Raw genomic sequence first — 20,948 nt, 5'->3', positions numbered from 1 at the left:
CGAGGCTCAGACTAGTTTTCATAATAAAGAGATGATATGAGCAGACAGTCTTGGCTGCCAAAATAAGATAACAGAATGTCTGGAGCATAGCTGTTTCTGGGGTTTTTTGCGCTACTCAACGCTTGCTTAAAGCGACGAGGACAACCGGACATTAACGAGATTCGAGCTCTGAAGAATGCCGGTGAGCTGGGCTGGGCTTTTGCCCTTGATATGAATTTGATATCATTCTACAGATACTTTTGCTTCTTCCTACTCTGGTAAGACACTACTTCATATGCCGATGCTCAGTAATCTGAATGCCTCCTTGGAGAACTCACAAGAATTGAACAACCAGCGGGACATGTACGATGGACCAAATTTATGGGAATTGCCATTCAGGCCTCAGTTCAATAGCGGACCATTGGCAACAGCTTGCATCTTAAAGGGTTTCCCACGGATGGCTTTTGATGATGATTTCCTCGTTCAGTTCATTACTAGTCGCCCTTGAGTACATCAAATTTCGACACTGCAGCCTGAATTTCAATGGGAGAACAGAGTTGGCAGGGGAGGTCACATCAGACCAAGGAAATCCAGCCGACAATGTCTTCTTCTATTACTTCCGATGTGAAGACCATGAGAGTAGGAGCGCCCCTTTTCATCTTCATCCAGGAAAACACACTTTGTAACCACGGTTTCTGGGACTACAGGTTGGTCAGCCTTTTCGAGCCAGACATACTCCCCGAAAGGGAACGGGCCAAATCATCGCTCGTGAATGACACAGGTATTTTGCTCTGAGAGATTTGCTTGGTGAGTGCTGACCTACTCTATAATCACTTGCTCGCCAATACTGACACAGAGTAGGACACATAGAGTCTATCGAAGAAACTTTCGGTGAATATAAATTGAATGAAGTTGCTACACAGCGCGGAAGTTCTTCCCATGTGGGCGAGAGAACATAGAAATGGCCCAACATCCTTACCTGGGCACATGGAGATACATATAAAGAGATTCAGGCTAAATGATTCAAATGAAATAACCAAAAAAAGACTTGTTAATACATATGTAGTCAACACCAACAAGACCTGGAATCATCTATACAATACACGAGTCCCGTCGTATGCAATCGACAGGAAACAAGAGAGAAATGCAAAAGAAATGCAACCAGCACCACAAGCCGAGACCCTACTTCTTCTGAGCCTCACCACCAGGCGGCAACCCAGTAAAGGGATCAAGACGCAACTCAGCAGCAGAAATAGGCTTATAAGTCGTCTGACCCTCAGCAGCCATCTTCAACCGTCTAACCTGACCAGCCTCACCAGCCCGTCCAAGAATACCAGCAATCAAACAAGTGGCCCGGAGACTATCATCGTTCGCCGGAATCGGGTAAGTCACGCGAGTAGGATCAGCATCGGTATCAACAACACCAATAGTAGGAACATTGTTTAAACCACACTCATGCAGCAGCACAACATTCTCAAGCGGATTCAAACAAACAACAAGATCAGGCTTCAGACTAGGCCGATCGGCAAGATCAGCCTTGAACTCCGAAAGCACCTCATCAAGCGCATTAACAACGCGCGTCTCGCAGTGTCCAAGAATCTGCTCGCCGTTTGTCAAACTGCCCGGAATCCACCGCTCGAAAATGTGGTAGCCCTTTGCCAGCTCCGCGGCTTTGACGACAGCCCGCTTTTGGCCCTTGCGTGTGCCGGCAAATAGGATTAGTCCGCCGCGTGCGGCGACTTCTTCTACTACCTTCGCGGCGCGACGCAGGTAGGCTGCTGTCACGTCTAGTGAGATTATGTGCACTCCTTCGCGGATACCGTAGATGTAGCGGGAGTTCTGGGGGTTCCAGCGCGAGGTCGAGTGGCCCAGATGTGTCCCTGCTGCCAGGAGCATTTCGAGGGTTACCTGCGAGGGCTTGGGAGGGTTGCGGAGGATATTTTCGGGGTCGTAGGAGGCTTTCACGGAGGTTCCAAGTTTGTGGAATTTGGATCCTAAGGAAAAGGGAGGGTAGGTTAGGGTGTGGTTTCTGGGGATCTGGAACTGAGAGCAAGCTCACTTCGTGATTCTTCTTGCTGCGCGGGTGTCTTTGCCTGTGATTGCGCGCTCATCATCTCAACCAGGGGGTTTTCCACCCGGGGAACGGGATCTGCCTGGATAATTGGCTCTGGTTCCTGGGTTGGCATGACTGGGACGACGGGCTCGCCTGTCGGGATTGCCGAATTGAAACGAGCTGAGATCGGGGCTCGTCGGCTCATGGCCAGGAGCTGGCGGCCTGGGAATTGCGCTGTTAGCTGTGTTGGGTTTTGAATTGGTTGCAATTATACCACACTCACTCTGCCGCATACCGAACTTCCGTACAATCATTTTGGGAATGCTGAATTGTAGATGGGTCTGGCAGGAAGGTTGAGGTCTGCCGCTCGAACTTTTGTCGGGCTTGGCAGTTGGTGCCTCAGGCCACCAACTATTCCACTTGGGGTTTGCTTGGATCTCTCCGCCTGCATGTTCTCGACTCTACAGATCTTACTAAAGTTGTCTACGGAAACTCTTTACTTTTCGAAACCATCGGTTCATCACGTTGCAATTCTGGGAATTATGATTCATGAGATCACACAAAGGTGAATCTCGATCTCAATGCAGTTGGTTCATGATACAAAAGCCACTCTTGGGCGAAACAAAACCCCAAAAAAAATCTGAAGCGATCAGGCGAAAAAATGCATGCCAGCCCGTTGCAAAAACAAAAAGAGCAGAAATAAGGAAATTCATCAAGGACGTGTCGTCAAGGAAAGCGAGTCTAGAACCCTCTACTTCTTGAAGAAGCCACCGAGCTGGTCCATCATGGAGTTGGAGCTACCATTGTGGGAAGGAGGGGGACCGCCGTAAGGGCCACCAGGGGGAGGACCCTGGTTGTTGGGAGAGTGGCTGTTCTGGCGGTGCTTCTTGACAGCGTCTTCAGCGATGGAACCGATGATAGCACCACCAATTGTTCCGAGGAATCCGTGGTTGGCCTTGTGGCCGGCGAAGCCACCCGCGGCACCTCCAGCGAGGGCACCGGCGAGACCACGCTCGCCCTCCTGGGCTTCACCGGGGGCACCTTGCTGCTGCTGGTCATAACCACTGTTGCCTGTCAGTTCAAGTTCAGAAGGAGAAGTGGGAGAAGTGACATACCCCTGGCGGTACTGGTCGTGCTGCTGGCCATACTGGTGCTCGCCCTGCTGCTGGCCACCGTAGTAGTCAGATGCGCCACCCTGCTGCTGGCCGTAACCCTGGTGCTGCTGGTGCTGTTGCTGCTGGCCGTAGTAATCGCCAGAGCCACCCTGCTGGCCGTAGCCCTGCTGAGGGTAACCCTGCTGCTGACCGTAGCCCTGTTGGCCGTAACCCTGCTGAGGGGGGTAGCCCTGCTGCTGTTGGCCGTAACCCTGCTGGCCGTAGCCACCCTGGTTGTACTGATCGTAGCCGGACATTGTCAAGTAAGTGTGAGTAAACTGAAAGTGGAAGTGGAAGTGTGGAGGATGAATGAAGCAAGTCAAGGAGGGGCACCTCTTTATAGGAAGTCACGCAAGTAGCCACAGGGCTGATACATGTAACCCCACATGGCCAAGCGAAATATTACCGGAGGCGCAGTAATTCCTCTCAGCCTTGCGCACATCATTACTAGTACAGTTACACGTTTACTTACATCGTACTGCAGACTCAGCCACACAGCGCGACATGATTCTGTGTTCATTTGTGGCTATGCTAGGAGATACAGCATTACTGTCCGGAAATAGATCAGATTACACGGCTCTATCGGCTTCCACGATTCTTCCAGAACTCCATACGTGGCCTGCGAGCGCCGAGACTTTCTTCTCCGCGTCATTCTCGGCGTACAGTATTGCCCCGTCGTCTTATTTGGCTGCCTAGTAATATTAAGCCCCTCATGCATCCGGTCTGTCCGAGCCCCTGAGAGAATACTCAGTGAATACCCGACATTATTACATTCATTACACATCAACAGTGGCGCATGAATCACCCGATCTAAGAATATATCCCTATGACCTGAACCGCTTGATGTCACGGGAATATAGAAACTCTAGTCTTTAGGCACTGAGGCAATTATCTTCGACTATAATCTGGAAGACCGCGTACGCCCAACGCCAAACCCGAAGCCAAGACCGTATCCCAACATTGTTTCTCCGGCACTCCACATCTCTGTCCGATCCGATCACATCTCCTGTATTGAGATCATAGTGATAACATACAACCTTCACATGCAGGCAAATCGAAAACCCATAACTATGTAGATCAGATGTAGGAGTTTGGCTTTTGTCCCAGTCAAACCAAATATATCATTGAGCAGCCCGTCCGAGAATGAGCATGCGATCAAGGCCATGCGCTGACAGATACAAAGAGGAAGATCGTCATCCGACCACCGTATGAACAAACTCACCTCTTTCAGCCCTATCTTCTGACTCGGGCCATTCGTTGATCTTTGCATTCAGCGTCTTTGGATTCTTATCTTTGGCTCATGACTCGAAAATGAACCATGATTCGGCTTCACGACTGTAGTCTAATCTTTCCCCAAGGTCCTCATGTTACAACTGGTTGTACTAACGTTGGTATATACTGGCTGAGGATCATGTCTCATTATAGTCAGTCTCGAACCCGTCTCATTCACTAATTTTCCAGTCTATATATCTAAAATAGCCTCTTTGGTCTTGCACAGATGTAGCAGATGTATGTACAACCACTCCAATGATCACACTCACACTCACACTCACATCCAAAACCCCGACAAAGTTCAGCCGATCAACACAGTGCAGTGGACATGCAGCACAACTTCCAACCAATTAAACAGCCTAAGGGGGGCACATCAACCGAACACTCTAACAGTTCGTCCAGCGCTCCAACACCTTAAGTCGCATTTAGCCCTGACGCATTTTTACCGGATGATCATTGGAAACGGACTCTGCTGATCCACCGTCACTCTTTCTCTTCTCTGTGTTTCCCATCTTTTTCCTCGGTGATAGATTCCATACCGGGATCCCTTTTTTTGTCTTTTCTTATTTGCTATGCCCTATAAAGACTAGAGCTATGGGCCGTCCCAATTAACACCGGCATTGGCATGTAAAAGTTTACTTTTGACTTCAAATTTACTCTTTGCTCCTGTTTCATGCAAGCTACCTTTGGTGTCATTTGTTCTGCTTGTGTATATCAATCCGATCTACTTTTGTAGATCTACGGGCCAAGATGTTGCTGCACTGGGTTTTCACGGCTCTGTGCCTCGTTCCTGGGATTGCGTCGGCTCAGAACCCGACTGTTTATATCATTCGCCATGGCGAGAAGCCCAAGAATAAGGATGATCATGGCCTCACCTTGGATGGGATCAAGCGGGCGCAATGTCTACGCAGTGTGTTCGGCGAGGGATCAGGATATAATATTGGGCATATTATGGCGCCTCATGTTAAAGACGGTAAGACCAGAGTATACCCCGTGGATACTGCAGTGTCAAGTGCCGAGGCGCCGCACAGTGCCATTCAACGTGGCTGGCTGACTTTCCATGTATAGATGGCGCGCACCGCCGTGCGTTCCTGACTGTCCTTCCTCTCGCCACTGATCTTGGTCTTACCGTTGATACACACTGCAAGCGCACACGGGTAGAATGTGTTGCAAAGACGGTTCGGTCCTATGATGGACCGGGCAATATTCTGATTGCATGGCGACACACAAATATGGGTGGGATTGAGAAGGCGCTTGGTGCTTCTGATCCTATCGAGTATCCGGATGACCGGTGAGTGGTTCTGCTCTTTTGTGTTTGTTATCAGTTGGTCCAGATGTGTCGGAGTTGATAATGGTTATCTCCGAGTCCTCTTGAAGCTCTTGTCTGTTTGATTTTTTGGAGTATCTTTAGGGGTTGTCTTTGGTGTTTTGTATTGTCCAGCACTGACTGTCTCAGCTTCGATCTCATTTGGACAGACCCTTGGCCCTATGGCAATGTGACGCAGATTGAGAGCGAAGGTTGTCCCGGATTGGACATAGGTCGTCTGGTGGAGCAATCTTGATTTGGAGTGTTTGTTTGGATTAGCATCGGGACTGGTCGTTTATTGGATATGATTGGATAATTGCATAGGGGAGCAAATGGAACAATAGCAATAAAGCACAATACTACTTGGTATAAGTTTGGGAATAACCTTCAACACAAGTAGAGACTACTGCACGGGCCACCAGCAAAATTCTCAGGCGGTGAAGCCGAGCGGAGACAATTGTAGCGCCAAGATTTCCTCACCCCAAATTTTTCGTTGCGCTTGACCAGCTTTCCCCCTCCAGATTGCAATTTCAGTCTACGGGATCATGGATGATATCGAGGTATGTGATCTTGGATTTTACTCCAGGACTGTGCGCTGACTGTTCCCCAGGATCGGCTCCGCAGCCATGCACAGGCATTTGACGGTTTACTGTCCTTGATCCCCGCCAAATATTACTACGGTGAAGAGAACACAAGTGTATGTTGGCCCGTCCTATCAGACCTCTCTGCTGCTTCATCTCGAAAGAGGTTTTATTTCTGCCGCCCATTGCCGCTATCCATCACATGAAGACTCTGTCTGACCGTCCTCTCTCATAGGATCAATGGCAACGCAAGAAGCAGACGAAAGAACAAGCTCGTGAAGCGAAGCGAGCAAAGCTTGACCCTGAAGCCGCCAAGACCGCCAAAGACGTGATGGACGAAAACGCACGCAAGCGCAAGCGCGAGGATGGGACCATCCAGTCCGACTCCTCTGATGGAGAGATGGGCACCGAGAACCCCAAGGAGGGACTGAACCGCGGAAACGCCAAGCCCAAGAAGCAGAAGTCGGTCGAGAATGGCGAGAAAGATGCCATCAAGGCTGCCGAGGCCGAGGCCCGGAAAAAGCAAAACGCTGAGAAGAAGGCCGCAAAGAAGGCCGAACAAAAGGAGAAGAAGAAGGCCAAGGATACTGCCCGGAAGGAGAAGCTTCAGCAGAGCAAGAAGCAGGCGACTACTACAACTGATGATTCGGAAAAATCTGCACCAAAGCCTAATGCATCAAAGCCTAACGGTGATGCCTCCAAGAAAGCCGAGGCATCTGACGACGAAGAGGACGATGACAACGAAGAGGAAGATGGCGTTGTTGAGGAAGGATTCTCTCTCGAATTTAATGACCAGCCCGAAAACTCCTCAGCCTCGTCCACCCCTCACTCTCCCAATGCCTCAAATCCCCAATCCGGCAGCTCCTCTATCTCCTCCATTGTCCCTCCCTCCGCCTCCACCGAAGCCAAATCCTCAGAGCCCAAACCCCTCAAGCACACACCCGAAGAGCTGAAGCAGCGCCTACAGAAGCGTCTCGACGAGCTCCGGGCCAAGCGCCACGCAGATGGACTCAACGGCAAGCCTGCCCGTAACCGTCAAGAGCTCATCGAAGCCCGTCGCCAAAAAGCCGAGCAAAGAAAAGCCCACAAGAAGGAATTGCGCCAAAAGGCCAAAGATGAGGAACAGCTCAAGTCCGACGAAGCCATGGCCCGTCGCTTCTCCCCTGGTGGCTCCGGCTCCCTCTTGGCCTCTCCCCGCTCCCCAGCCGAGTCTGTCGGCTCCTCCAGCAACAACTTCTCATTCGGTCGCATGATCTTCACAGATGGCCAGGCCACAGACGCCACCGGCACCGATGTGCGCGACAAGCCCAAGACCCACGGTGCCCGTGATCCCGCTGCCCAACTGAAGGCCGCCGAGGCCAAGAGCGCCCGTCTCGCCGAAATGGACCCTACCAAGCGTGCCGACGTCGAAGAAAAGGACCGCTGGTTGAACGCCAAGAAGCGTGCCCACGGCGAGCGTGTCCGCGACGACACCTCCCTCCTCAAGAAGGCCCTCAAGCGCAAGGAGACCGCAAAGAAGAAGTCCGAGCGTGAGTGGAGGGACCGCCTTGACACCGTCGCCCGCTCCAAGGAGCAACGCCAGACCAAGCGCGATGACAACCTCCGCAAGCGCCGCGACGAGAAGGGCAACAAGGGCAACAAGAAGAAGCCCAGCAGCGGCGGCAAGAAGAAGGCCGCCCGTCCTGGCTTTGAAGGCGGCAGCTTCAAGGCCAAGTCCGGCGGCGGCAAGAAGAAATGAGTCAAAGAAATCCAAGTCAACCCGTTAGGATCTAAGCCTTGATATTATTCTGGCTTATCTATGGTCGAACTCTTCTATTCTTTTGTCTTGTTATTCTTCCCTTTCCTCTATTTCTTCTTCTTGCATACCCTTTTTCCCATCCTCTACGCGGGCTATTCTGTCGGGACCAACATCCCACTCGGAACGCACATAGACCCACCCCCTCGAGCTACAAAAAAAAGTGTTTTGAGACTTTGAACTGGGAAATATTCGTCCGGAGATCAAGGTGCCTGGTGTTTTTATGTTTTGTGTCGCGGCTTGGACTCGTCAAATCTTTTATGTCTATGCATGACAGCATCGGTAGCGATTTGATTTATATCTGTGAATACAAATATCATTTCCTTCCATTTGGCTGAATGTGTTTTCTGGTATTGAGAATATACTGTAGATTATTAGGAACAACATACATAATGTCCAAACATCAAGTTAAATTTTAAGTTACACTGATGGTAGAGTAGGTATAGACATGGTGTCGGAAATATATTGCTTGAGGATCAGATACTGAAACGGGATCGACCAAATTTATATTATAAATACGATCTCAACCAAATCAAAGAAACCTGCTGGATTCCAAAACATAGGAAATAAAGAGACAAAGGAGTCAAGATTCCCTGGGGGTAGAAATTGACTAGTACAAGATGAGAACACAGATCGAGGGCATTTATGTACAGTGTGATGTGATGGGGTTCAGAAAAAGAAAGAAAAAAATTCTTTCTTATTTTCGAAGCACGAAAACTCGTCCTTCTTCAATGGGTATTGCGAGTGGCATGTCTTCCAATCCGCACAAATCCACTCTCTAAGGAAAAATGCGTAAACTGGACGGAGACACGCCAATCAGATGAAAATCGAGGCGATTGAATTATCGGTAGGGAGCATCCGCACGGGCAGAAGCGGCAATCTCGGGCTCCCACTTGTCACCGTTGGAGAGGAGCTTCTCCTTGTTGTAGAGCAGCTCCTCACGGGTCTCAGTGGCGTACTCAGCGTTGGAGGCTATATAAAGGTACATTAGTCAATTGGGCCAATTGGATAAGTCAATTGAAGATGATGACTCACTCTCAACGATGGCATCCACAGGGCAACTCTCCTGGCAGTAGCCACAGTAAATGCACTTGGTCATATCAATATCGTAACGGGTCGTCCGGCGGCTGCCATCTTCACGCTCCTCAGCCTCAATAGTGATGGCCTGGGCGGGGCAGATAGCCTCACAGAGCTTGCAAGCAATGCAGCGCTCCTCACCGGTGGGATAGCGACGGAGGGCGTGTTCACCACGGAAACGGGGAGAGATGGGTCCCTTCTCGAACGGGTAAAAGATGGTGTAACTGTACAAAGGAAGAACGATTAGTTAGTTCGAGTGAACTTGGACCTTCTCCAATAATTGGATTGATCACGCAGATTGCGATCCGTATCCATGTCGAGTGTGGGACTTACGGTGGTCTGAAAAACTGCTCCAGCACCACGTACATGCCGCGGAAGATCTCAGCCAGGAGGAAATATTTGCTGGCCTTGTCCAAGGAGGACTCGGAATCCTGGTCCCAGCGCTTGGGAGCGGGCAGGCGGAAACCGGCCTGGGGGGTCCCGGCTGGGGTTGCTGCGCGGGACGCCGAGGAAGAGAAGTTTGCGGTTGAGCCCAGCAAGCCGAAGGGGGTCGGCCGGCGGTAGGCGACGAGCCTCGCGACCGAACGGGTGGCCATTGTTGGAGCGGAGAGGGATGAAAGTGGAGGGAGAGCCGAAGCAATTGTAGGTTACTTGAGGGGGGGGGAAGGGGAGCCAGAGGTGAGGTTGTGGTAGTTTGCAGGTTTCGGGCTTAGGTCATTCCTTTCTGTTGGTTGCTGATTGGCCCGCAGGATTTTGCTGGAGCGCGACCTTCCTCATCTCGCCTTCTTCTGCTTCTTCCCTCCCATCACCTTTCTCCCCCCACGTCTCTGTCTTCTTTATTCTAGATCTTTAGCCTTCGCGCTTCTCCGAATCTTCCCACCATGTTCCGCTCCGCCATTGTTCGCTCGCTCCGGGCCTCCGCCCCCCGTGCTGTCAAGACCCCGGCTCCCTTCCAGATTCGCAGCTCCCCCATCGCTGTTCCTCAATTCACTCCCTCCATCTTCCAGGGTGCTCGTCTCTACTCTGCCCCTGCTGGTCTCTCCAAGAACGAGGCCGAGGGCCGGATAGTCAACCTGCTCAAGAACTTCGACAAGGTGCGTCATATTGTTTTGCCGGGGGTTTTCGTCCATTGGCTTCTCTGGGAAAAGCATATCGCTGACTGAATTTGTTTTGCTATCAGGTCTCCGACTCTAGCAAGGTTAGTGAATCCGACACAGTTGTTGTGACCTCTACGTAGCTACGAGCCAGGGAGAGGCGACCACGAAAGATTCAACTACTAAACCTGATCGACTTGCAGATTAACGGCGCTTCCCACTTCTCCAACGACCTCGGTCTGGACAGCTTGGACACTGTTGAGGTCGTCATGGCCATTGAGGAGGTACGCGCCCGGTTTCCCTCGGGAAAGCCTAAACCCGCCATATTGGCCATATTGTGCGATGGATATCTAACAGCTTCTACAGGAGTTCAGCATTGAGATCCCCGATAAGGAGGCCGACCAGATCCACAGCGGTAAGTTTTACTGATGGATGTTGTGTGGATAGACAGCTAACATGAATCCCCGCACAGTTGAAAAGGCTGTTGAGTACATCCTCGCCCAGCCCGATGGTATGTTATATCTATCCTATTATATATGTGTTTGGCAGATGCTAACTTATTTCCAGCTCACTAAATACTTAATTGAACTTCGGAGATTGGAGAGTTTCGGATAGAAAAAGAATCGGGATGGCATCGGGAGTCGCTGAACACAGAACACAGTGACCCATTGAGATGCTACTATGTATGCTGAACCCATGCTGGCCTTTTTTCGTCCTTCATATCGTGTATATCATTTGAATGCAATTTATGCAATTTTGCACCGCATTGTGGGAGACGTGACTGAGTTATTCAAGAAATAGATCAGTCTGTTTCATTTTTGTAAATGGAGCTAATTTCAGCTTCAAAATATCTAGGTTATCAGATCTTATGTGGAGTGTCTGGGGTTGGGATGATGCATGTCTTGCGAGAATATCCAGAGATAGGCGAAAAGTAGAACTGCCGGAAAAAGTCAAAGAATGGGGAAGGGGAGAGGGAAGAAAGAAAAAGCGAAGAGAGAAGATGTGACCATTGGCTTAGAATCAGCTGCATATAGGAAGACAATTTAATTGTGAGTATAGACATCTACGGTACTTAGCAAGGTGGTAAGTGTTCTTTGTCACGGGGAGGTCAAGTGCTTCCGTGGACGGACGGACTGCTGCATTCGAAGAGCCACTTCACCAAAACTTCCATCTTTTGTGGACTTCCCCTGAAAGACATTGATTGCAACTCTTCAACTCGTTCAACTCGTTCTGGCCAACCCACTCGGTCCCTGGTTTCCCCTGACACCGAGTCCCACTTTGGACACTCTCGACACGGTCCCTCTAACACCTCACTCCATCAATGCTCCCCACCGGCATACAGATCGGCCTCTAAACACTACGCTACTTTAATCTCTTCCTCACCCCCACCACCCCCCCGATCCCGATATCCTCATGGCCTCAGCAGCCGGGGGCTTGACTCGCCGACGAGGCGCCGGTCGAGTCGCTGGCGCAGACGAACAAGATGACAGTCGAGTGTCATCCCCAATCTCCAGAAACGGCTCTGCAATGGACAACCGTGGACCGGAGACGTCTTTCACCAGCGCAGAGAATGGCCACAAGATCGCGTTCGACCCCCGCGACATCAGTGAGAACGAGGAACGGGGCAAGCAGCCAAAATTGACCCTGATGGAGGATGTGCTACTGCTCGGACTGAAGGATAAGCAGGTGAGTGATGATAACTGGATGGGATCCTTGTCCGCCCGACCGTGGTGTGCAGCTGCTGACCTCGCGCCTACGCAACAGGGCTATTTGTCCTTCTGGAACGAAAACATCTCTTACGCCCTGCGAGGGTGCATCGTCATCGAACTCGCGCTCCGAGGTCGTATAAGCATGCAAAAGGATTCCTCGCGGCGACGCTTCCCCCTGGCCGACCGCGTCATCGAGGTCATCGACGATACATTGACTGGGGAGGTCTTGCTGGACGAGACGCTGAAGATGATGAAGTCGAGTGAGAAGATGAGCGTAAACTCCTGGATTGACCTGCTAAGTGGTATGATATCTCAATCGTCGAGAAGCGATGCGAGCTACCTGCTGACCTGCGCGTTTGCGATTAGGCGAAACCTGGAACTTGATGAAGATCGGATACCAATTGAAGCAAGTCCGCGAACGACTGGCAAAGGGTCTTGTGGACAAAGGTATTCTCCGGACCGAAAAGCGCAATTTCCTCCTTTTCGATATGGCCACACATCCCGTGGCCGATGGCGGCGCCAAAGACGAACTCCACAGACGCGTGCGCAACATCTGCAGTAACCGCACAGTGATTATTCCCCCCAGCCCGTGGCTCCCCGAGGACGCTGAATACCGCTACCTTCGTTCGATTACAATGGTCTGTGCCGCCTATGCTGCCAATGTGCTCGAGAATGCCTTGGTGACCATGAGCCATGAGGCTCGCGAGAGAGCCTTTGCGCAGGTGGATGAGCTGCTGGCCGAGTACTCGCAATGGCCATTTGGCCGGAGGACCGGTGGCTCCCAGGCGATTGGAGCCAACCTGGCTCAGGCCGTCAACGACGAAATCAACCGGAACAAGGATAGAGAGCTTCAGTTGGAGGTAAGATATCCCCTCTCCAATTCTTGCACAATATACTGACAACTGCTAGATTGTCGCCGCATGCTTGAGCGTATTTACCAGACTTGATTCTTTACTTTAACCGGATGTACTGCGTTGTCCCTAATACACTGTCTTTTCGCGGCTTTTCTTCTACCGTCCCAACTGAGGTTCGCACGCTGCTCAGGGATTCGGTTTCTTTTCTATTCATGTAGTTTGTCATCCTATGGGTTGGAACTTGGGCAGAGCGTCGTTTTTAAAGATCCTTTCGAGTCAAAATTCATCCTTGGATGGGATATCTCACCACTTTGGTTTACTTCTTCTCCTGTTTTATTCTTTTCTTTTCTTGGATTAGCCTCTTACTCGAGACTTTGGACCAAAAGGCACTGTGGAACAGCCTTCTAACGATCCTCTACAGGTCTCGTCAAGTAAGTAGCCCGCAACGAACTTGTTCGACGTTCCAGATTGATGCACAACCCCAGCTTGATTTGACGCGTTTCTTCAGAACCATTACTTTCAACTTGCTTTTCTGTATTCTCAATTGCTCTCGATATCTCAATATACCAAAACACAAGTCATACCCAAAAGATTGAACACAAACCTCTCAAAGATCAGCAGGAATCTGTCCAGAGGGAGACTTTCCAGAAGATCTCTTCCGTCCAACAGGAGTCCGTACAGAAGGGGACCGCATAGGAGTCTGTCCAACAGGAGTCTTTCCAGACGAACCGGCATTAAGTCTAACAACCATCATCCTCCCCTTCCGACTGCCAGCAGTCCCAGCAGCTTTTCCAGCTAAGAGATCCATTGCCCCATCAAGATCAACAACAGTATCCTCTTTCCCCCGAACAAGATTATTCTCCACCAAATTCACAATCCGCGCCATAGCCTCCCCATCCGGGTTAGGAGGAACAAACCGAGTCTTGATCCCTCTCTTCCGATGTCCAAGAACATCCCGCTCAGCACGATGGAGAGGCTGGTCCGCAGACCGCGCCTCTACAACCGTCATCACAGCCCCGTTGTTCTTAATGACACGGGGAGCATGCGCTTGCCGGAATACCTCGCCGCCAGTACAGTCCAGCACAATATCGACAGGCGGCCAGCGCTGGCGCTTGAATGTACCACCGATATCACATTCGGCTGGGTGAGGTAGATGCGGAATCACAATAACCCCGTCAACATCCCACTCTTGCGTGATGATTCCTTCTTCGGCTTTGGTGCAGGTCACGCAGATCCAGGGCCTGACTGTGGCGGGGAATAGGGTTTCTGCTCTTAGGAGTTGCACTGCAATGCGGCCGACTTCGCTGTCTCGGGCATTTGTGACCAATATCCTGATCGATGGGTCCCGATGTTTTCTGGTTGCATTGATACTGCCGCTGATACTATCACTGATACTCCCAGCAATACTGCCTCTGGGCTGATTGTTTCGGCTTCCGTTGACCAGATTGAGTAGGGAATTGCGGCGTTCATTGCCGTTGCCATTCTGATTGGCGTTGGATTGACTCTCACGGTGTCCATTGATCAGACTGAACAGACTGCCACGACGTGCATTGCTACTTGCCAGGTTCTGGAGCGTGTTGCGGCGTTGCATATCTGGGTTCGAGGTTTGAGTGCCGCCCACTCTGCCAGAACCAGCACCAGAGGCAGAGCTAGAAGCAGGAGACATGGGATGATCATTCTTGCCCCCATTGCCAGCGAGGATCGTACCACGACGATTCCATTGCCAAACCCAGCGTCCATTCTCACCTCCTGTCCCACCACCACTGGCACTCCCACTCGCACCACCACTAGCCAAATCATTCCCCAAACTCCGGCGCTGATCAAAGTTATTATTAAAAATACTCCCATGAAACTCATTCCTCCCATCTCCACCAACAGCATTCCCGGCCCTAACCCCACTCCCATGCCCAGTATACTTCCCAAATCCATAAGCAGGATCACTGGCCAGAGTATTCCGCCTGGACTCGTGCCAAGTCCACCGCCCAGTTCCAATTCCCCCAGCGTCCCCGTCCTCATCAAGACCCCCAGGAACATCCGGATCAAGCCCCGCATAGCGAAAAAGCGCTTGCCAAGCTGTGAGCGCGGGCAAAGCCAACGCCGCCGCCTCAGCAGTAGTAATATTCCCCGGTTTAAGCGCCAACTCCATCTCACACGCAACAGCATAATCAGCAGCACCCCCGTCCCGCGTATAACTCAACAATCCAAAGACGGTATCTCCAATCCGGAACCGCGGACCGCCATCCCGGTCATCGTCTTTGGCAGGCGTACTGATCACCGTACCACAGAGACTATGCAGTGGGATCTGGGGCGTGGTTTTGTGCGGATTCAATGCCGAGGCGAGTCTTATTTCGTCGTGGCAGAATGCTGCCGTTTGGACTTTAAGGAGGTATTGGTGTGGTGAGGGTTGTGGTGTTGAGAAGCTTCTGTCGAGGACTAGACCGGATCCCTGTTTGCGGATGGTTGTTTTGGTTTCGTCAAGGGATTTTCCGTCGCCTTGGAGGCTGTCTGGGAGGTCGTTTGTTGTTACTTCTGGTGTGTAGTATAGGGCTCGCATTGTTAGGGGTGCTATTGGGTTGTCGTTTGGCATTGCCGTTGAGGTGCGCTTTGCTGGGCTTAGGTCTGGTGGGATGTCTGGATGTAGACTTATGGAGTCTCTGGCTTGTTCGTGCATTTTGAAGATTTTTGATTTGATTTGGATTGAATTGAATGTATTGGTGGTTTGATGGTTTGATTTTGAGGGTTTGCCTTTTCTATAGATCCAGGGCTATTTCCTAATCTTGACGTATGTTGGGCTTAGCTCAGCGTTGCCACTTTGTGATACTTCCGATCAATGCGAGGCGTATAATATTTTATATGTAGTATATTCTAGGTCTAATTGGGTCAGATTGAGTAGAAATAAGGAAATGGGTGGCGTCTCGTATGTCACTTAGGGCTAAGTTGAGATTTGTCACTTTATGATATTTGATAACCAAATTTGAATCATTGCAGAAACAACCTGCTAGTTAGAGCACCCTCTAAATCAAAACAGAAACAAATCAAAATTCCTGTTCCTCCATCCCAAGCCCATCAACAAACTCATACAACTCCCTCGGGTCCTCAAAGACCGTCCAAACATGATCAGGCACATTCTCAAAAGCCTTCTCAAACCTCTCACGGTCATTCTTCTCCCCCATATGAGCAACATCGGTAACCTTCCGAATAGCAATAGCCTGAATCCACCTCGGATGCCTCTCGTACATCTCAGCGTAAGCCTCCGGATCCTTCTGCGTAGAATCCCCAATACAAAGCACTCGCCTACGCGGGAACCAACCCTGAATCTTCTCCATCCGATCAACCTTATACTCCTGCGTCTTCTCTGTAAAAGACCGAATCAACCCAGTAATGTCCATCCAAGAATAATCTCTCAAAACCAACGTCCCAGGACAATAATGCTCACGCAGGAATGCACGCAGGAACGGATAGAGGTTATAAGGCGACGCAGATAAATAAAACCAACCAGGTGCCCCCAGCTCCCTATCAACCCACCGGTAAAACTCAGGCATACCGGCTATCACCTCGGCCTCTTCAACAAACGTCGACCGGATAATCCCCGTCGGCTCAAGCGTCATCGTTCGCTTGACCGTGTCGTCAATGTCGCTTATAACAAGCCACCCATGCGCCCGCGCAAATGTCGTATTCATGGCTACTTTCTCGCCTGCGAAATCATACAGGCGTGGTTTGATAACCGTTCCGTCGTGGATATGATGAATACCACCCACCTCCCCAATGCAAATATTCTGACTGACAATCCCATTCCGATCCGATGGTCCCAGGTCATGGACCTGTCCGCGCCGACTGATGGGAACATGCAAACTAACCATCCTAGACGGCGAAACCGGATCCAGGAATGGCTGGACGCGGTCTTCGATTCGGCGGCGGACTTCTGCTTCGTGTGTCCCGCCTAGCTCGCCATCTAGGCCGATGTAGTCTGCTATTGCGGCGATGAATTTGCCGGCGTCTTTTCGGTGGCCTTTTTCGAATATGCAGGCTACTACTTCTGCTTCCCAGGTTCGGGAGACGAGTTCGTTGTGTTTGTTGTAGGTTTTGACTTGGTAGGCTGTGTTGTCGAAGAGCCAGACGGTGTTTTTTTTGGGATTCGCCGGTTGAGAAAGTGGGTTCTTTGAGCCTAGGAAGGAGGAGAGGTAGTTTATTATTGTTGAGCTGCGGCGTTCTGGGGTTGGTCGGTCTGGGGACGAGCTTGAGGAGGAGCTCGGGGAGGAGTGTTGGGAAGTATGTTCATGTTCATGGCTGTCTTTGCGGCTATGCCCATGGTGATGGCTGTAGGCGACCGAGAGGTCTTGGTCGTGCGCCATCCTGGGTTTGTTGGTGGTAATGAGAGTAGATGCTGTTGTCTCCAAATAAGAGTTGGTCGGGTGCAAGCAATTTATATGCAAATAGAGAATTTCAAAGACGAAAACCCCGAGGAATAACCCTGAGAGCTAAACAGCACATGCTAGAGCGAAGTGATAGGCGTCAGGAATTCATCAGGGGAGAACGCTGATCATATAGCCCCGTTCGCCGACGATCCGTAGTCCAAGTGGTCGGAGCCTCCAGGGCCCTATCCCGCCTGATCTCATAAACTCATAATCATAAGCGAGGATTCAATACAAGTTTCGTATTGAGGCAGTGAACATGACGTTAGTAACAACACGAAGCGCCCTGGTGACTTCTCACTCGATGGGGTCACCTGCGGGGTACTTGGCAGTAGGGCTGAGTTTGCCCTGAACACTGCCTCTCAGCTCGGGCAACTGGGAAGTTTATCATCTGTTTTCTTTCTTCAGATGCAGCTGCTAACGGGCCAAGCCGAGTAATAATAATGAACTCAAATCCATTGAAAAGTAAGGAAATAGCCGACCTGAGAGAATACTAGCAGTATTAGAACCGAACACGTTGGACTATCAATCTCCTATATTCCATGCATCCTATGAACTCTTCCAGAACAAACATGCATCGATACCCAGGATATGTTCCAGTTCGTGGTAAAATCCTGCATGAACCCCTATATGACCCTCGTGTCCACCCTTGCAGTCCCCACCTGATACATCCACGTAAATGATCGTCATGGTTCTTGGATGAACGTTTTGAAACTTGATATTCTGTAAAACATGACTTTAGAGCCAAGTAGCCAAGGCGAGTTACACAGAGAGGAATACGCATGATTTGGACATGAGATCGGAATACCATGTGACTCAAAGGGGCAAGATACACCATTCACACAGGATTGTGGAGGTATAGATATGCATATGAAATAAGTGAATGGATGTCAAGACTTGACACTGGTTAATCTGTTTTGAATTGGTTTGAATAGATTCAAATGTAGTTATACCTTACAAGTCTAAGTCAGAGGTTGATGCATAGAGATCGTCGCTGTATCCCTTGCATGGGGTGCTGATATCCCTGAAACTGTACCTCTGTAGCACTATATACTGACGACAAGCAAATCACAAGAATCTCCTCACGCAAATGGTCCCGACGGTCGAGCAGAGAGAACATTGTCTCACTATGTTCGTGGACTACAAGAGAAAGATTCTCTGAAATCGCAATCCAGAAAAGACTCTGTTCTCTTCCTCCAGCTCCTCAACCAAAGCTGGCACTTTGTGTTCCATCTCGTCTTGTATGGTCTCGATACACTCGCAGGCGTGGTCCATGGATTTCATGGCAATAGGTCTCATACAGCGCATCGCTCAGCCATTCGATATAGGTGTAGACTGAGTCTAGTGTTTCACCATGTCGGTCTCGCAGAGCAGGCATACATTTCCCTTGTTTCTCAAGTTCGCATTCAAGGTTGGCTTGCTGCTTTCTCAGCTGGAGAACAGCCTCGACTTCTTGCTCTTGAAGGTCAGCTGCCATTTTGACAGTATCGCAAGGCAAGATATTAGTACGCATTTTGTGTTGTAGTGCGTTAGTTTCGAGATAAATCTAATGAAAGACACAGGTGGGAGAGGGTGAAGTGAGAAGAAAGAAAAAAAGAAGAAATGAGAGGTATCTAAGGCAACGTGAAGTACATGACTGAGTCACTTGGGGGAATGTGTTCAGCAAAAGCTGAGTTTCTAGATCCATGGTGCTGCTCCGATTCCTACGTGGGGAAACTGCACCGTTTTGGTATCGCATATCAAACTATAAGTAGCAAATGAGTTAAAAGGAATTCCCATTAGATGAAATGAACCGATCAGCTCTTTAGTTTATTTCCCAGGTAATTTTTTCATACATCATAGAGCCTTGGAAAAGGGTTGAAGACATCAATCATAAAATCTTGAATTTGGGGGTTCATACAGCGATGCTAACCTGCAAGTGTGCATGTGCGGATGATCAGAGTGATGCACTTGCAAGTGGGCAATTGTAACAAATGCTCAAATTGCCTGACTGGGAGTGCCTTCGTGCGGAGACAAATTTTTGATACTAGAGTAGACTTGCGCCATGGGCCTGGCGTCCGGTCTCAAAATAAGCGGACCCAGCGTATCTGATATGGGTGTGTCCTGGGTCGACTGTCTGGATGTCTTGCCCCCAATACTGTGCCTGATCATGGAATTTCAACCAACATGGATGACTCCAGGTTGGTAAATGATTTCCCCTCACCATCTCTTGGGCGCAGAAAGTTCGGTCCTGGAGAAGGAGGCGGTAACAGTTTCCTTTCCTTTGCGCTGCTGGATTGCTTTGATCCCAGTGCGGTCAGTGACCGTGGTCGCATTGATGATGTTGTCAAATGCTTCATCCTCGCTTCCCGCAGAGCCAGACTCAGCATCCGAATCAACGTACAGTTGCTCCGGACGAGCGATTTTCTCGGGTTGCTGTTTCTCCTCGGATTCTGGGTTCTGGAAGGACTTCGAGCTAAGAATCTTGCGACGAATTTCTGCCATTTGTTCTTCGTCTTCGGAGTCATCGGAAATCGCAAATGGATCCTTGTCTTCCTCTTCCTCGTCGGTTTCTTCGTTTTCGCTTCCCTCTTCTCCGCTTTCATCTTCCTCGTCTTCGTTTGATTTTCGTGCCGGTAGCCGGTTGGTGTTTCCAGTAGTCCAGATATCGTCGCCACCCTCTGCGCGGTTGTCTTCGTATTCTTGTTCGATCTTGGCAAGCCATTCTGTCTCTGTGTTTTTGACATCTTCCTCAGTTTCACAAGTAGCGTAGCGCTTAAGAAGCTCCTCGTTGATATCCAAGAAAGCCTGGCCGTAGCTGAAATGTCTGAGAAGATCCTCAGCCCACTCTAGACGACCGCAAATAGCGAAGCAGGCGGCCAGTGCCTCGACACAGTTCAAACGCCATGGCTTGCCGTAGTTGACCGTATTGGCTGCGATGAGGTAAGGAACTATGCATCAGAATGGTTAGCTTCCAAAAACCCTGTAATTGTCCGACTGTATCACATACGAAGTCTTTCGCACTTTCCGCCAATCCGCGACCAAGGCACTTCCTGGACGCGCACCCAGGAGCATTCGACCACTGCAGCACCGTGTTGTTCCATAAGCTCCTTGTCTGCAGGAGAAACTATCCGCTTGGCATTTGGACTGGCCGTGGCCCGTTAGTATGTGAGCCAAGCAAAAAATGCGATGCGAAACATACGAGATGATTACGCCGGGGTGGCGCTGGCCAATATGGAGATCTCGCATCAATCCCAGCTTCATCAATCGCTTGCCAGAGCATCGCTTGGGGTCACAGTGTCCCATATCCCAGCAAGCAGCCTTGTATGCTGGCCGCGACGAGATGGCGCCCTCAGCGTCTTCATTGCCGCGGGGCACAGACTTTGGGCGGGGGTTGTTGAATTTCTTGCCTCCTCGCGAGAAGTTGTCTTTCTTGTGGCGGACCATTGTATGTGAGGAGTAAGTGTCAATCGACTTATATTGAAACAATCTGTCGAGCGTCGCGAGAAATGAAAAAGATCAAGGCCAAGCACAAGAGCCACACGTGCAAACTAATGGGTTCTCCGCCCGCCTCAGCCCCCCCCCCCCCCCCATCATTGTACACATCTCGCATTGCTCGATTACATTCCCCCACGTCGTCTCTCTCTTCAATCTTTTTTCTTATCTCCTATTCCACCGGCATC

General features: G+C 50.3%; 11 protein-coding genes across 11 annotated transcripts; 4 read left to right on the top strand and 7 right to left on the bottom strand.

Moving 5' to 3' along the window:
* Positions 1-1,161: 1,161 nt before the first annotated feature.
* N7508_009602 (mitochondrial 37S ribosomal protein uS2m) lies at positions 1,162-2,346 on the bottom strand (the record flags this gene model as incomplete). The annotated part of the gene is made up of 3 exons (XM_058467665.1): positions 1,162-1,973; positions 2,039-2,266; positions 2,316-2,346. 3 exons carry the CDS (start codon positions 2,344-2,346, stop codon positions 1,162-1,164), a joined length of 1,071 nt encoding a protein of 356 aa, XP_058315511.1.
* A 437-nt stretch (positions 2,347-2,783) lies between these two features.
* Positions 2,784-3,443, bottom strand: hel10 (putative high expression lethality protein Hel10; the record flags this gene model as incomplete). Its single annotated transcript, XM_058467664.1, has 2 exons — positions 2,784-3,096; positions 3,148-3,443. 2 exons carry the CDS (start codon positions 3,441-3,443, stop codon positions 2,784-2,786), a joined length of 609 nt encoding a protein of 202 aa, XP_058315510.1.
* Positions 3,444-5,208: 1,765 nt separating this feature from the next.
* On the top strand, positions 5,209-5,753 carry N7508_009600 (putative phosphoglycerate mutase family protein; the record flags this gene model as incomplete). The annotated part of the gene is made up of 2 exons (XM_058467663.1): positions 5,209-5,431; positions 5,527-5,753. 2 exons carry the CDS (start codon positions 5,209-5,211, stop codon positions 5,751-5,753), a joined length of 450 nt encoding a protein of 149 aa, XP_058315509.1.
* Positions 5,754-6,309: 556 nt separating this feature from the next.
* N7508_009599 (putative 60S ribosome biogenesis protein Rrp14) lies at positions 6,310-8,083 on the top strand (the record flags this gene model as incomplete). The annotated part of the gene is made up of 3 exons (XM_058467662.1): positions 6,310-6,324; positions 6,375-6,461; positions 6,581-8,083. 3 exons carry the CDS (start codon positions 6,310-6,312, stop codon positions 8,081-8,083), a joined length of 1,605 nt encoding a protein of 534 aa, XP_058315508.1.
* Positions 8,084-8,981: 898 nt separating this feature from the next.
* Positions 8,982-9,813, bottom strand: N7508_009598 (NuoI/complex I 23 kDa subunit family protein; the record flags this gene model as incomplete). The annotated part of the gene is made up of 3 exons (XM_058467661.1): positions 8,982-9,112; positions 9,176-9,441; positions 9,551-9,813. The coding sequence occupies 3 exons, from the start codon at positions 9,811-9,813 to the stop codon at positions 8,982-8,984; spliced, it is 660 nt and encodes a 219-aa protein (XP_058315507.1).
* Positions 9,814-10,098: 285 nt separating this feature from the next.
* On the top strand, positions 10,099-10,886 carry acpA (acyl carrier protein; the record flags this gene model as incomplete). Its single annotated transcript, XM_058467660.1, has 6 exons — positions 10,099-10,311; positions 10,398-10,415; positions 10,515-10,595; positions 10,678-10,726; positions 10,784-10,822; positions 10,879-10,886. 6 exons carry the CDS (start codon positions 10,099-10,101, stop codon positions 10,884-10,886), a joined length of 408 nt encoding a protein of 135 aa, XP_058315506.1.
* Positions 10,887-11,724: 838 nt separating this feature from the next.
* N7508_009596 (GOLPH3/VPS74 family protein) lies at positions 11,725-12,980 on the top strand (the record flags this gene model as incomplete). Its single annotated transcript, XM_058467659.1, has 4 exons — positions 11,725-11,997; positions 12,076-12,322; positions 12,387-12,880; positions 12,930-12,980. 4 exons carry the CDS (start codon positions 11,725-11,727, stop codon positions 12,978-12,980), a joined length of 1,065 nt encoding a protein of 354 aa, XP_058315505.1.
* Positions 12,981-13,481: 501 nt separating this feature from the next.
* Positions 13,482-15,545, bottom strand: N7508_009595 (uncharacterized protein; the record flags this gene model as incomplete). The annotated part of the gene is made up of 1 exon (XM_058467658.1): positions 13,482-15,545. One exon carries the CDS (start codon positions 15,543-15,545, stop codon positions 13,482-13,484), a length of 2,064 nt encoding a protein of 687 aa, XP_058315504.1.
* Positions 15,546-15,909: 364 nt separating this feature from the next.
* On the bottom strand, positions 15,910-17,226 carry N7508_009594 (phosphatidate phosphatase App1 family protein; the record flags this gene model as incomplete). The annotated part of the gene is made up of 1 exon (XM_058467657.1): positions 15,910-17,226. One exon carries the CDS (start codon positions 17,224-17,226, stop codon positions 15,910-15,912), a length of 1,317 nt encoding a protein of 438 aa, XP_058315503.1.
* Positions 17,227-18,490: 1,264 nt separating this feature from the next.
* Positions 18,491-18,763, bottom strand: N7508_009593 (uncharacterized protein; the record flags this gene model as incomplete). Its single annotated transcript, XM_058467656.1, has 1 exon — positions 18,491-18,763. One exon carries the CDS (start codon positions 18,761-18,763, stop codon positions 18,491-18,493), a length of 273 nt encoding a protein of 90 aa, XP_058315502.1.
* A 722-nt stretch (positions 18,764-19,485) lies between these two features.
* N7508_009592 (ribosome biogenesis TSR3 family protein) lies at positions 19,486-20,712 on the bottom strand (the record flags this gene model as incomplete). The annotated part of the gene is made up of 3 exons (XM_058467655.1): positions 19,486-20,216; positions 20,276-20,412; positions 20,468-20,712. The coding sequence occupies 3 exons, from the start codon at positions 20,710-20,712 to the stop codon at positions 19,486-19,488; spliced, it is 1,113 nt and encodes a 370-aa protein (XP_058315501.1).
* Between the last annotated feature and the right edge of the window lie 236 nt (positions 20,713-20,948).

This window comes from Penicillium antarcticum (genome assembly GCF_028974205.1).
Source record: "Penicillium antarcticum strain IBT 31339 chromosome Unknown utg000009l_segment0_segment0, whole genome shotgun sequence".
Taxonomy (NCBI): domain Eukaryota; kingdom Fungi; phylum Ascomycota; class Eurotiomycetes; order Eurotiales; family Aspergillaceae; genus Penicillium; species Penicillium antarcticum.
This window is presented reverse-complemented; position numbering and strand designations above follow the sequence as displayed.